Source organism: Schistocerca nitens, chromosome 10 (genome assembly GCF_023898315.1).
Source record: "Schistocerca nitens isolate TAMUIC-IGC-003100 chromosome 10, iqSchNite1.1, whole genome shotgun sequence".
NCBI lineage: Eukaryota > Metazoa > Arthropoda > Insecta > Orthoptera > Acrididae > Schistocerca > Schistocerca nitens.
The window spans coordinates 115,587,489-115,603,790 of NC_064623.1; the positions used below are offsets into that span (position 1 = coordinate 115,587,489).

General features: G+C 40.4%; 1 protein-coding gene across 2 annotated transcripts in view; it reads left to right on the top strand.

Moving 5' to 3' along the window:
- The window catches only part of LOC126210064 (N-alpha-acetyltransferase 30), an 88,880-nt gene extending 72,961 nt beyond the window's left edge, over positions 1-15,919 (top strand). For both annotated transcript variants that reach the window (XM_049939183.1, XM_049939184.1), the window contains one exon: positions 9,995-15,919. In XM_049939183.1, coding sequence (XP_049795140.1) covers positions 9,995-10,132 — 138 coding nt within the window. In that variant the 3' untranslated portion in view covers positions 10,133-15,919. The remainder of the gene's footprint in view (positions 1-9,994) is intronic.
- Positions 15,920-16,302: the final 383 nt, after the last annotated feature.

The window sequence follows — 16,302 nt, forward strand, 5'->3', positions numbered from 1 at the left end:
AACCTACACAATATACTCGTGCATCCTTAGACAATCCCTGCTCCCCATTCCTTACCTCATGGTTCATATTCCTGTAATAGACCTAGATACAAGACCTGTCCCATACACCCTCCCATCACCACCTACTCCAGTCCAGTCCTGTCTCTCTCTCTCTCTCTCTCTCTCTCTCTCTCTGTGTGTGTGTGTGTGTGTGTGTGTGTGTGTGTGTGTGTGTGTGTGTGTGTGTGTATTGTTGACAAAGGCCAATGGTTGAAAGCTTTAATTGTGAGTCTTTTGTTGTGCCTATCCATGACTCAGCATCTCTGCTGTATGGTGAGCAGTAACTTTCCTGGTCATTATATAATTTGCTGACTATAATATAATGTGCTATTAACATAGTATACAAACTTCTATGACTTTTTGTCTTTTGTTAATCTATGCCTTGAATCATTCAATGCCCCTGAAGATTTCTCGTTTTTGATGCCATCTATGGGACGTGGTGGATGGACGAATGAATGAATGAATCAATCAGCCAGACAATAGTGGTAGATGTAATCTTTCTCTCTTCCAAATTTGGCCAACTGAGAATCTTGTGAAATTTATGGCTTCATGGCATTTCTTTTCCTCTTCCCGGTTAATGATGTGATGTAAGCAAAGATCTTCTTTGCTCTGTCCCTTTTATCCATTGTCACTAGTGTCTACAAAATTTTAACTATCTTTTTTGCACTGTGTCCATGATCTTTTTGGTGTACCTGTAATAGTCCTCATTTTTCCCAGTCTTTGGAGTGACATCAGTAGTCTTCTGGGGCCCCATAATGTTCCTGTGATCTCCCTTTCATTTTTTCATGTTCTTTCAACTGCCCCTTTTTTATTTAAGGTACGACACTCCATAGTGTAGTCCCCTCCTGGTGTTATAACTGAATTATTTATCCTGATTTTGGCCTTGTAGGATATCCCTTATTTGTTGCACTTATTCTGACAGATGCTGTATCGAAAGTTAAGTTTTTTAATCTCTGAACCCTTTGCAATAAAGTGGGGTCAGGCAATTATCTTCAGTAGTCTTGGAAAATGGTTCAAGTGGCTCTAAGCACTGTGAGACTTGACATCTGAGATCATCAGTCCCCTAGACTTAGAACTACTTAAACCTAACAATCCTAAGGACATCACACACATCCATGCCCGAGGCAGGATTCGAACCTGCGACCATAGCAGCAGCGCGGTTCCTAACTGAAGTGCCTAGAACTGGTTGGCCACAGCTATTGTCCTGGAAAAAATAATGGAAAACAGGGAAGATGTAATTATTTATAAGGCACATGTATGTGTGATCACATGATCTCAGACTGCAAACTAAAATTGCTTGTACAAAGCAATAATATTACCAACTTTACTCTACGCCTCGGAAACCTGATGCTGTTATAAAGCTGACATTAGGAGGCTAGACACCTTTCATCTTCGCTGCCTGAGATCAATTTTCCGCATGAAATGGGAAGATCGTGTTCCAAACACGGAGATTTTGCATCGCATGAAACTGCCTGGCATTGAAGCCCTGTTAATGAAACACCAACTGAGATGGAGTGGGCATATCATATGCATGAACGACAGTGGACTTCCTAAAGCGGTGTTCTACTCAGAGCTCTTGTGTGGAAAGCGGCGGCAGGGTGACAAACACCTGTGATATAAAGACACCATCAAACGCCACGTCACAGTCTGTGGCATTCCGAGCAAATATTGGGAGGAGCTTGCATTGCACCGATCAGAGTGGCCCTCAGCTGTACACAAGAGTGTGGAACAATTTGAGCATATCTGCCTAAAGAGCCTGGATGATAAACGAAAGCTCCACAAATCTAAGTCCAAGCCTAATTACATCTATAGGCATTACTCCACTGGGCACCTGTATTGCACTTCATGCGACCGGATCTTCAAAGCAAAGCTCGGTTTTGCAAGCCACATCCGAGCCCACCACAAGCTACAATACAGATTAAATGACTGACAGAGTCGCTGTCGCCGGACACAGCAAGGACTGTCCCTTTTCTTTCAGCCCTTCATGTTACATATAGTCTTCCCGATTCCTTAAATTTAATATTAGCAGACAATCCATGGATGGTTGAACTGGTTTTCAATTTCCTCCGTGAAAGTGGTTTTTATTTCCAGATATAAGGTTCTACTTTAGTCTTGGAGCCGGGGCAGGTTGGTTGTGGTAGGGACTTTTTACATTCCTCTCTGTCTGTGACCTCATGACTGCCCCTCTTTTTTTTCCAGTTTGCAGATTTGGTCTCACCTTTTATGCCTTTACTGTGTGTGTTTAATGACCATTATTTTATAATTTGACTCCTCTGACTAGATCCGTCCATTTTAGCAGACCCTTTTTGTTTCTGATGACTGCACAGTTTTGTCCCATAATCCGTCTCAGTTAATCAATCAATCCAATCAGTCAATCAGGGCTAATCTGGAACACTGTGCTGTTCATTTCATCCAGGGAGTTCATAGAAGGCCTAAGAACAATCACGTTGTTACCGGCAATTTAACCCTGGCTTTTGATGGGGATACCCTTCCGGAAAAAGGCTAAGCTACAGTTTACTGTTATAATGTGATATGCTGTTTCCAGTGTCACCAATTTGGTCACATCTTCATGATGTGAGGTGAATCCTATCTGCGGCAACTGCAACCACCCTCTCCATGTAGAGTGTCCTTGCATCCCACTGCTCAAGTGTGGGAACCATTCCAGCACACATTTTCCTCATCCATCAAATTGCCCAGTGTATAAAAAGGGAAGAAAGACTCAGGATTTCAAAACTCTTAATAATCTATTGTACTCTGAGGCCCAACAAAAATTCAACAGTCTTCACCTGGTACCTCCCTTCCCTCACCAAACCACTCCTTCTTTTCGCCTGGAGAAGAAACCCTCTTCTCTGATCTTTTCTGACACCCACAGGGGGTGGGGCTACCTCTAGGACCCCCATCCCTTGCATCTCCAGGACAAGAGGTCTTTTACTTAAAGTCAGACATGAGACCCGCACTCTGTGGGTCTTTAGGCTTCTCATTCTCTTTTGGATCTTGATATTACTGTGACTTTCTCTCTTCCCTATGTGTCGGGATGAGCACCCTCGCGCACGCGCGTCTACCGTATATCTCAGGGGGTTTCACCCCCTCTATCTCTGTCAGGGTCCAATCTTACATTCATGGATGACACTCCATCCTTACCGAAGATGGACACTGTCTCGGCACAGTGACAGATTGTGGCCCGTTCGGTGTCCACCCAGCCTCTTGTAATGCTCTCCTCCAACAAAACTGTAATGGTTACTATTGTCGCCTTCTATAATTGCAGCCTGTTCTTTCTCTCTGCTCCGTAGCTTGTGTTATGTTGCAGGACTCTCATTTTGTGGATACTTCTTCCCCTTTCTCTTCATGGTTTCCAAACCTTCCATCAGAACCGCCCCTTTGTGAGCTTCCAGTAGGTTGGTCCACACTGACATTGTTAGTTCCTGCATTCCTCTTCATTCTGGGATGGAACAAGGGATCATTCGGATCTGTTTACAGTATATGGTAAGGGTATGCAATCTTTATCGTCCCCCCTGCCCTGCACTGTCCTGTCCTGCCTCCCCCCCTCCACTCCCAACAGGCCTCCTACGCTTCCTGCTCTTTATACCCTCCTTCAACAGATCCCTCCTCCCTTCCTTCTCCTCTTAAAGCTCATAACTATAACTCTCTGTGGGGTGGTACTGCTGATGGGCAGGAGTGTTTAATTTGTGCAGTGAGGTCTTGGTCTCTGCCCTCAACACTGAAGTGACCACACAATTTAATGTGGCACACAGCACTTTCTCAGCCATTGGTCTTTCCATCTGTAGCCATGGATTCCTCCTCACCCCTCATTTAATGGAGAGTTCAAGACAATTTGTGCGACATCGATCCTTTCCCGATCGTCTTGTCTTCTCTTCAGCATCAGCCAAATGGACACACTCCCAGATGGCCCTTTACTAATGCAGGTGGGGATGCCTTTTCCTTGGCTGCCATTCCAGCTGCTCCACCACACAACAGCATTGATGTGTCCATATGGAGTTTGACCAATACCATCCTTTTGGCAGCTGCTTCGGCAATTCTTTCTACCTTGGGTTCTCAACTGAAGACTGACACTTGGTGGAACCCCCCCTCCCCCCCCCCCCCCGAAATTTCTACAGTTCTTAAAGACCATCATCGTGCCCTCCAATGCTACAAATGGCATCTATATCTCAACCACCTTCTGGCCTTTAAACTGCTTCATGCCCAGGCCCATTACTTTAAGTGCTAGAAACACAGAAGTTACTCAAAAGCAAAGAATAAAGATATTGACAGCAGAGTCATGGAGCAGCACATAAACATAGACCTCAAGGAATTTTTTCTTTTCTTTTAACAGTATGGAAGCACATCATTCGCAAGAGGCACATTTGAAAATATAGGACCATTTCATTAAAACAGATACACTATCTGATCAAAAGTATGCGAACACCTATTAGTGGACATTGATATAGGATGTGTCAGTCATTTTCCCTTATGCTGGCTTGAACTGTCCTGGGGATTCCTTCAGTGAATTGTCTGAGTGTCTGTAGAGGAATGGCAATCCGTTCTTTCTCAACAGCTGAAACCACAAGAGGACAGTGGGGTCTGCAGCAAACCTGATGTTCTAACTCTTCCAAATGTGCTCTGTGGGTCTAGATTGGGACTATGGTCAGGCCAGTCAGTTTCAGGGACATTATTGTCCAATCACTGCCTCACAGATGTTGCTTCATAACGGTGTGTTGTCATGCCGATACAATCAATCATTGTCTCTGAACTGTTTCTCTGCTGTACGCAATACATAATGCTGTAGAATGTATCGTATCCTTCCACATATCGTGTTTGCTTAAGCACAATAAGGGAACCACACCCTAACCACAAGAAACAACCATAACGCCATCTTCTCCATACTTCACTGCTGGTGCTGTATGTGATGGCGGGTAATGTTTTCCATGCATTTGCCAAACCCAAATCCTTTCCTCAGGTTGCCAGATGGTATAATGTGATTCATCACTCCAAATCAGACTTCCATTCATCCTCTGCCAAGTGTTGTTACTCTTTATGCCACCTCAAGCATCATTTATCATAGACTACAGAAATGTGTGGCTTATTAGGAGCTGCTCGACCATTTTACCCATTTCTTTTTAACTCCCTACGAACTGTCCTTGTTTGCTGGACTATGGTAGCACTTTGCCACGAGTGACTCTTTCCACTGATTTCGTCCTACTTGGGCAGCTGTAGGAAGGTTGAAATGTCTCCAATGGATTTGTTACTCAGGTGACATCCAGTGACAAGTCCACGTTTAATGTCACTGAGTTCTGCTGACTGATCCACTGTTATAGCTTTTCTACTGTCAACATAATACTCCCCACCTCCATTTATACTGACAAGTTCACCTCTTTTGACATCTAGTAGTCAATTCTGCATTACGTATGGGTGTCCAGACACATCTGATCTTGATGGTTGGTTGGTTTAATGATTAAAGGGACCATACTAAGAGGTCATCAGTCCTTCCTATGTGGAACAGCCAAGTCAACAAAACTACACACCAAAGAAGGGCCTAGTGTGCGAGACCTGAGGAAAGAAAATCCCAAGGTCTACTGAAGGTCAACAAAGCCTAGAGAAAGGAACAAGGAAGAAGAATAGAGGAGGGAAGGAAGAAAAGTAGTGAAGGTGCCCTGTCCTGGGTGCATTCAGATCCCCCTAAAGTAGAAAGTGCAGTGGGGGACATACAGCCCACCACTTACTGTAGACACCCCACCGAGCAGTACCTAAAAAAGATTAGCGACATGGACAGGGCAAGAGAAGCACAGGAAAACAGAGCAAGAACACCAAGTCAAACATAACATGCGATGAGAGGAAAGAAGAGCAAAAGAACTGGCAGGGCGAGGGCTGGGGGCAGACCACCAAGCCCAGACAGCCACTGCCCGTTCAAGGCAGAGGGGCATAAAACCAGGTCAGCCACTGAGGCATCGTCTGCTAAAACCAGGAGTAACGAGTCGGGAAGATTTAGTCCGCTGCAGGGTGACTGGGTTAGGACAGTCCAGCAAAATGTGGACCACTGTCAAACAAGCACCATAATGACAATGGGGGTGGACCCTCGTGATGGAGGAGATGATCATGAGTCACCCAAGTTGGCCAGTGCTGAACTGGTCTAAGATGATGGAATCTTTGTGAGAGGCTAACATGGAGGACATCCTCAAATCCACCGTGAGCCAGGGTCAAGACAAAGGGCACAGAGCATCCACATTGTTCAAGGACAGAAAAGGGAATCCTGGATAGTCAGGATCAAGGGAAGGGGAGGGTAACACCAGTCACAAGATTGTAAACTGTTCAGAGTTGTTACAGGTGAGGAAGCACTCATCAATGAAGGAACAGATATGCTCAAGAGCATGAAATATGGCTACCAACTCTGCAGTGAAAACACAAGGAATGGAGTTCATTACATCCTGCATGAACGTAAGCAAAGCCAGAGTAAAGTAAATATCAAGCCATCAGTCTAGACTACTTCTGAACCCTGAAACACACTGAGAATGGAGGTGAATTGGAAGCAGATATCCTCAGAATGAACAGAGTCTTTTGGACATTGTGATAGGTCTAAACAGATATACCGCAAGGGGCACATGAGCAGGCCAGAGAAGAGGTGGTAGAAGGAACAGCTAGAGTTCAGAAGAAAAGAGACGGGATGCAGATGGCAATCATAACACCAGACCTAGGTCATTGTTACAGGAGGTGGAGATGGATCTCCTTATCTGGAAAGAGGAGATCATAGTTCGGGTGCTGTGGGGAGCAGTGGAAGCATAACGCATAAATGATCAACTGTTGTTGGTGCAGAACGAGCAATGGTGGAACCCCTACCTCCACTAAGACGTTGATCACAGCACTCGTCTGAAAAGCCCCAGTTGGATCCAGCATCTGTAACATCGAAGGTGATGCCGAGCCGTGTGCGAGACTTCCATAATCTAGATAGACCAATGCCATATGAGAGTAGAGTAGTCCACACCCCAGTTTATGTTGCTTCGAGCTATTGAAGACCAACATGTCCACTTTAGTTGACGAAAATGAGATGTCATATCAACCGGGCATCAAAGGCCAGTCCGAAAAAACAATGAGTGTTCACAACATTGATTGACTACTCATCAAGGCGCAGATCCAGATGGGGATGGACTATACGGCAACAACAGAAATGAACAATACCGGTCTTGGCAGCTGAAAAATGGAAGCCATGAATGAAAGCCCAAGATCGCTCCCTACAGTCTGTGTTCAGCAACATCTATCGCAGATATACAAAAATAGATGCAAAAATTATCAGCATACAAAGAGGGGAACACCACAGGGCCTGCAGCCTCCACCAGACCATTGATAGCCACCAAAGTTAGAGGGACACTCAAAACAGAACCCTCTGAAACCTCATTCTCCTGGAGATGGGAGGTGCCAACCTTTACCTGAAAAGGGCAGAGCTGGATAAAAATTGGGAGCAGACCCTGGAGACTCCACTAGTGTAAGATGGCAAGGATATGGTGTCACCATGTGGTATCATAAGCTTTATGCAGATCGAAGAAGACTGCAACAAGGTGCTGACACTGGGGAAAAGCTGTTCGGATAGCAGGCTCCATGTGGCCTAAATTATCTGCAGTAAAACTGCCTTGGTGAAAACCACCCTGAGTTGAAGCCGAAAGGTCCCACGATTCAAGCACCTAGTACAGCCTTTGACTCACCATATATTCAAGTACCTTGCAGAGGACATCGGTTAAACTGATCAACAATAGCTATCCATCTGAAGAGGTGATTTATTCGACTACAAAACTAGAATAATGAAACTTTCTCACCTTTGGGAAGGGAGTTCCCCCCTCATTCTGGAGATGATTAAAAAGGGAAATATATGTCATTGGCTAGCCACCACCCAATACGTATTGAAGCATTTGGTCGAGAACCCAGTCTGGTTCAGGAGTTGCGTCAGGGCAGAGAATGGGGTGCTAAACGGGGCATTATGAGACTCCAGGCAGTGAGGAACAAAAGATAAATGGAGTTGTTTCAGTTGGTGTTTGAGAATACGGAACACAGGTGGGTAGGGGACCAACATTAGCACAGGTAGATAGTGTACCGACGCTGAGGTTTGGATGAGATGTAGAGCAAACTGTTCAGTGATAGTCTGGTCTGGTGAGGATAACAGCTTTCAGTGAAATTCCTGGGACACTTGTAGGAGGATGGTGGCCAGAAATGCACCTGATCTGTTCTCATACCTGTGAAGAGAAACTATGTGGCCCTATGTCCTGCATCATATTGTTTCCAACAAATCTGCTTCTGGCATTTGACAAGATAACAGGCTCGGGCATGGAACCGTTTAAAGGTTTAGATTAGATTAGATTTACTTTCAAGGCCAGGAAGTGTTAGAGAGGTAAATGCCGTTTGTAGCATTGGAGGGCACAACAGTGACTTCCATTGAGGAGAACTCGAGGAAGAAGGAATCGTTGAAGCAGCTCTCAAAAGGATGTCCTTGTTCAAACTCCATACAGACACATTGATGCCATCGTGTAGTGGAGCGGTTGGGATGCCAGTCGAGGAAAAGATATCCTGGTCCACACTAGTAAAGTCCCACCTGGGAGAGCATACGTGTGTGGGTGATGATGAAGGAAAGGTAAGATTATCGGGAAATGATGAGCTGTTCCACAAATCATTCCTCGTTGAACGGAGGAGGGGGAATCCAGGCCTACCAATGAAAACATCAATGGCCGATAAAGTGCAATGTGCCTTACTGAAGTGTGTGGTGACTCCACTGTTAAAGAGGCAGAGATAAAGACCTGCCTACAAGTCTTCAAACACTGTGCGCTGGTCAGGGGTCACAGTACCACCCCACATATCTGTAGATCACTTTGACAAGGATATTGGTCATGTCATGGTATTATAGTTTAAGAAAAATCACATATGGAGGCATTTACCTACATACAGGTAAAGTTTGAAAGGGTCAGGTAGGCTATGATGGCCTTGTAATTAGAACTATCTCAGCATTTACCTGATGTTATCTAGGGAAACTACTGAGAACCTAAAGCATCATGATCAGATAGAGACCGGCACATACATCCACCTGACTACAAGACAAGTCTTTTTTATTTATTTATTTATTTATTGTCATCTCGTTTGTTTATCTCAGGTGTACACTACTGTATTGCAAAGAAAATATTAAATAATGTAAAATGCAAGCACAGCAGTGATCATTCATTTCTCGTTACATATTATGGTGCACACTAAACACACATTATTTTCATAATGTAACATTGCACACTGTATGCTGAGATGAGAACTATAGCAACATTGTTTGTTTTCCATTTTGTATGCTGTAACATTCCATTGGTTTATCTGATAAATTGAGTCAGCATCTCTCAGTAATTGAATCAGTTGTTGAGCTCGGAAATAAAAAGCATTTGTATTGTAAGTTGCAGAGCTTTGAGAGTAAGATTTTCCGTCGTCGTTGTTGTTGTTGTGTACTTGTTTTACACTTTTAGCAAACCTTACTCTTCGTTGTGTAAGTAATCCTTCACTGTATAGAATGTTTGTGGGGTAAGAAATTTTTAACAGTCTTTAGTTTGTGTTACTAATCTCTTTAATCTCCTGGGGTGAATTTTTGTACAATTTTGTTCCTTGGTAGGATACGTTGTTTTGAGTATTATGTTCATTATTTCAAGGTAAATGTAAGTTCAGTCTGTATTTTGTGCTATAAAAATGAAAGGAGATGTTCATGCAGTGTTTATAGTGTGCGTTTTTGATGCACATAACTGATTGGTGAATGTACTCTCATGGTGTAGTTAATGTCTCCAGTGTTTTGAAAAGGTTTTTACAGTGAGTGTAATTACTGTTTTTGGTTGTTATTCTTATGGCTGTTTTCCGTAGTGTGAAAACTGTGTTCATATTTCTGAATGTATATCTCTTATATTGATTGTTTAAGTAATCAGCACACATTTCTCACATAAGATTTTATGTTTTACAGGTTGTGTTGGAGACAGAAATTACGAACCGCCCTGCCCTGCGACTGTATGAAAATCTGGGCTTCGTTCGTGACAAGCGCCTTTTCCGTTATTACCTGAATGGTGTGGATGCTCTTAGATTAAAGCTGTGGCTGCGATGAGTTATTTGCTGTGGAACTTATAAAACTCAGGAAAATTTACCTACCTTAATGTGTTATGGAACAGTGAAAATGCAAGTGTGCTCTATCTCATTCCACCAGTTTGTTTCTCCTTTGAACGTGCCAGGCAAATCATTTTGGCAGCTTGTCAGAGTTTCCTGGCACTTCAAAAATGATGAAATAATATTTAAAAGGAGCTAACTTGGAAAATAATGCTGCAGTACACCTATATTAAACACCATAAGTCAGTGAACATCTGCCCATTGCAGCCGTACAATAGAACTGTGAGGACAGTCAAAAGATTCCTTGCTTTCAGAAAGCAAACACTTGACGGCTGTGAAATTTATGATTATCGAATGTTTGCGGCAGTTTGTTAGTTGGCAGCATGTGGAAAGAACCTAGAGACAGTTGTACATGCCAGATAAAATGCGAAGAATTATCTGTGTTTGTGAAATGTTTTAAAGGACCTTTAACGTTATTATATCTCTCAAAGTTTTGGTGATTTCCAGATCCTGTAACCTTATTTTTCCCCTCTAAATTATGCACATTTTAAATGTGAGTTCATCCCTGTTATAAGATTTATGACTTGTTACAAATATTGTTCTGATTTCCTGTGAATCACTGTTTACTTTGACAGGTGGTTGTTACTGGCCGAACATTATTATGAAAGTAAATTTTGATGAACTGGGTATGTTTTGTGCATTACAATTACCTGGTTTTAATGTTTCCAGATATGTTTGTTGTATTCACATTTCATTTAGCTGAACTGCAAATATATGCCTAATGTTTGCTGAGACTCGTCTTCCAAAGTCTTGTGTTTCCTAGTAATATACCAGCCTTCCTAATTTTGCTTGCAAAGAAATCCTTAAAATCAGACGTTTGCAGAATGCAAACAACTCTTGGACTGAATGTTGGACGTCAAACCATTTGCTGCATAATAGATTCATGCTTTTGGAGGATATCTTAAAAGTACTACATAATCTCAGTTTTACAATAATTTGAGATAGCTTTTTGCATTGGAAAATAAATTATTTTAATCTGTCAAAAGTTTTGTACTTTAGTCATTGCTATTGTCTGTGATATTAAAAGCCCAGTTATCACTATGAATTTCTTAACTGACTAGTCTTGGAACTGATAGCACTATTGATTGTGCCTACAAGTGGAATTGTGTATTGGGTGAATTTATTTACAAATACGGACTCCAGACACTGTGCTTCTGTATCTTCTTCCTTTGACCTGTAGTATGGAAGGAAGCATAAGCACATGGTCTTTTTTTATTTTTGTCCACAGGTCACACATTTTATGTATGAGCTGAATGTAAATGCACAGCAAATTGGCCCACCATAATTGGAATGTTAATATCCACAGCTGTCGTTATCCTCGTGCTTAGGTGTATCTAACCTTGTCATCTTGTGATCTGAAATATATTTGTTTTGCTAGAAGTTTTTTATCAGTTTTTCTAGTTTTCATACAGTTTCAGGGGATAACCATTGAAACCCAGTATACAACGTTGTTCAGAGCAATTAACATCTAACACTTCATTTGGCATGCAGTGTTGTTTAGGTTCAGCATGTGGTTCTTTGTTGAAAAATATTGTATAATTTAACACAGTATTTCAGTTATATGCAATACAAATACATGTGCCAAGTGAGTGTGCTTTGGTCAGTATTCTGTATATTTTAAAGAAACTGAAGCTCAAAGCTGCAAGTTTATGTTTGTGCATCTGTGGATTTTTCTGCAAAATTCATTTTCGAAATAAAGATTCTTTTGAAATATCCATTTAGCGAACTTCAGATTTCAACCATGTGTTGGCATATTATTTTTACTAAGGCTTTATTTATAAACTAAGTGGAGACTTTGGCCACCATAAACTATTTTACCTTTCTGGGCAGTCTAAGAAACTAATTATCAGTTTGTAATTAAGCTTTTCCATTTGCTGTATTTCAAGACAATGGCTTGTAACTTGTGTTGTGAACATAATTTGAGTTTGCCTACCAGTTTTCTTGTACTGTCACCCAAAAATTTCCAGTGGAATTAATGTTTCAAGACACTAATGAAAACACTAACTTAGTGGCCACTTTGTGTGTATAGCGTAATACCGATGCTCAGCTTCTTGTATCTGCTGTAACAATCTCTCATTATTTGTCCATATAAGTACCTGAAATCTGGGAAATAGTGCATACAGTTAGATTTTTAGAAAATTGTGTAATTAATTATTCCAACTACCTGAATAAAGGGTTGCATTTCAGCTACAGCAATATAAAGAGAAAGACACAACATAATCATGTTCTCTTTTGGCTGACAGTTATGTTAATTTCCAGCAAAACCCTTTTGTGGTTTATGACTTTGATGTTGATCACATTGCTTCCATTTGTGGTATAGACAATATTATTGCTATCATATACATTATCTTGCCACACACTACAGAGAACTTATACTGATGTTAAATCTTTGTTCTAATGGCAAGAAATTTTTATAGTTTAGTATCCTTCTAAGTATTTCATTTATAATTCTTTGCTCTCATGTTTTGTTCATGACTTTTGTTGCTTTGAATTAATACTAATCCAGTTCCAAATAACATTCGTCCTCATTTAACATACTTTGACTGTTGTTGTGTCATAATGCACCGTGTTCCAGTATTGCATGACAGCTCCTTAATCATTAAACAGTATCATTTTATCCTTTTTTTAAATATTTTTGTTTTAATGTAAAAGATGCCATTGATGTTTCTTGATGTATTCAGGTCACACAAAAAATTTAAGAGAGACAACGTCTGTTTCCCAGAGCTCACATCCAGTCTCCTAGCAATGTCATGGTGCTACAGTTTTGTGCTAACATACTATAAAAAGAAAAATTTTTTAAACTTCTATTTTTCCATCAGACTAAAAGATGTTCGCAAATGGAGCAGGGACATAGTATTTGCATCAAATCACAGGCAGGCCTGAATTTCATTGTGGCAGATGCTTTCAATTTACAATGAAGCTCCCACCCCCACTCTCTCTCTCTCTCTCTCTCTCTCTCTCTCTCTCTCTCTCTCTCACGTGAAATATTTGCATGCCACAGGGGACTGAGCTGCTAAAAAAATGAGTTGTGCATATAAAGGATGTCTTTTTACTTAATCACACATGTGAGGAAGAGAGAACCAAATCAAAAGAATAGTTTTCAGTTAGAGAAAGTTAAATAAGAATACACAAAACAAAAAGATTACGTGAGAAATAGTCTTTAAATGCAGTAAACTCTTGATTATCTACAGTAACTGGAGACTTGTAACTTGTGGATTATAGAATTCCACAGATAATCCGCAATTAAAATAAACAGTAATGTGTTAGGGTTATTCAAAAATAAAATTTAATTACAGTGTCATAAGTAAAACCACTTAACTAATTATTTACAATAAATTCTACTTTAATCATCATGGTACATATGAAAATAAAGTACTTACAAAGAAAACAATACAATCTAATTTCACATTACATTACACTACTTTGAAACAAAATAGTCTTGAATTGATTTCTGTCTTGGTTAGGTAGCTTCTCATTTACATATCACGCTACAAATTTTACACTTCACCAATTTGTCAGAGAGGGAAGCATCTTCTTGCTGCTCCATGTAATCCAGTAACCCAAGAATCTATTAAGATGCTGATGCACAGTTGATTACTGTTTCTGGAATTAGAGGAATGTTTTCATCATCATCACTGTCATTCATCTCCTCTGAATTCCCTTGTACTCACTGAACAATAGCATTGTCACTCAACATCTCATGACCTGGCTCTGTGAAGTTGTTGTCAAACCTTTCAGATATATTTTCTGTGCCAACAGTTCTACACCCAGAGGTATTTTCCAAAACAGCAGCTAATATTGCAAATGAGCTGTCTTCTTCATCATCGTAATTACTGATTTCATCAATTTTAGAATTAATGTTTTTCCATGACTTGACTATGTTTGGTTGTCTTACCTTACACCGTGCCTTCAACACATTATAAATTGTGTCCAGCACAGTTAATTGCTTCCAGAATGTTTGGAGATTGCAGTCCTCAACAATAAGTTTTTGTACCAGTTTCCTCTATAAATTGTCATCATGGCAGCAATGACACCTTGCTTCATTGCTTTAAGGCTGTCACATTGTGGTAAATGTTTTATAAATGTCAACCTGTCATCAATTTCAGAACATTTCTGTTTGGTTGAGTAGCTGCATTTTTCCCTTACACTAAAGCCCTTGCAGGTAGCCCCTCCAGCATTAAATGTTATCACACCTGTGGCACAAAGCAATTATGGAACCGTGTTTGAAAAACTGTGTGGTACACCCAGGTACCTTTCTGGTGAAAATAATGGGGAGGGAAATGGCACATTTCATTTCCTTTGAAACAGTGCAGTTTTTAGCTTTATCTACTACACCAACAGTTATCCTTTCCTTGCTTGATTTATAACCAGGCACACTACGCTCTGTCACTAAAGCTGAAGTCTTTGTTGGTAGGTACCTCCAAAACAACTTGGTTATATCTGCATTAAATATTTGCTCCAACTCTAAATTTTCTCATTGAAATCAGTACAAAATTCAGAAGCAGCTTTATTATCTGTTGAAATCATTCCAACACGGCTTTATCCAGATCTGCGTATGTAAGATTTTTTGTAGCCTTCAGCCTTGACAAACCTTTAAATGGGTCAAAATTGCTAGCAAATTGAATTATTTTGTCTTTGTTTTTCCAAATATCATGGATCGTGGTTTCACCCACACTGTAAATCAACACCAGATTTTGTATACCAATATTGCCTCTTTCAAGTTTGTGCATTATTTCCAGTTTCTGCTGAATGGTTAACACAGCATGTTTTCACTTTTTACACGTTGTTTAGGACTAACAGAAACTGATGACTACCTTTCGCAACAATTAAAATCCAGTGCTTGCAGTGTTACAGCAGCATGTTGTTTACTACACTCGTTGTTAACTTGAGATTATCACTCAACTGTGACCACTGTCGGCTTAGAGAAAAACTTTCTGCAGCAAAAAAAAAAGAAAGAGGGATATAGGCTGCGGATAATCTGCAAAACAGATAATCCACCCGTGGACAATCGAGAGTTTACTGTAATGTATTCTAGGCAGTGCTTGCAACCAGTGCAGGGATGATTATGCATACAAATGAGAGATCTAAACCCAGGCTGTACCTGCTGAAAAGATAAGGAGCAAGATTTTATGTATGATGATGATTGTAATTGTCTTCATGTAAAATTTACTGTAATTGTTGTTTGTATTTGAGATGTGAAACATGCGCTTCATACAGAAACAGTTACTAAGTTTTCTGTCTGGAAAGAGAAAATGTTGTACAGTTTGTATTGGTCTGTTGGATGTACTGTTTCCATTAATCTCCTTTGGAGTAAAAGTAACTATTTTAACAGAAAATGTGAAATTTGTGGCACCTACGATTCAGCTCAAAGTGACTTAAGCTGTCCTAAAATGGGATCACATTGAAGTCGCTAATTGCAAACAATGAAATGATTGCACTAGGACTTGTTATTTTGCTACAGGTGTGCACGTGATATTTAGAATTTGGAGTTTATTATTTACAGCATATTATACTGAAGACAATTTTATGTCTTTGCAGATTAAATAAAACATCTGTATAAAAGAAATACTGTTATGGTATAACATAGCATCACTGACTCAAAATTGAACTACAGACAAGGATTAGTTTCATTACTCAGAAAAATCCTGTTAAATGAAATACATTTACCTACTCAAATGAATGTGTGTGTGTGTGTGTGTGTGTGTGTGTGTGTGTGTGTGTGTGTTTGAATTCACGAATATACTATATGGTCCAAATTTGTTGTGAGCCTATCCAGAGCTAAGAAAGAAAATAATCCACAAAGATCTTGGTTAGAACATATGTCTTGTTTTAGCACTTCCCTTTTGTGTTTCTCAAACCTCTCAGGTGTGCTTGATAAGACAGCTGAAAGTTGAAGCTTTGATTTAGATAGATCTTAACTACATTTTTAACAGGTTTGTATGTCAAGAAATTTTCTCTGTAGTATTCAGATAACTGTAAGTTGTTTGTATTTTCCCAACCGAGATAGAAGGGGAGCTTCTACTTTTCTGTAACCAAAAAAAGAACAGTCATAGAAAGCTTGTAGGCATGCAAATACAAGAAGTCTGATCTGATTTGAGACATCTACAAAAG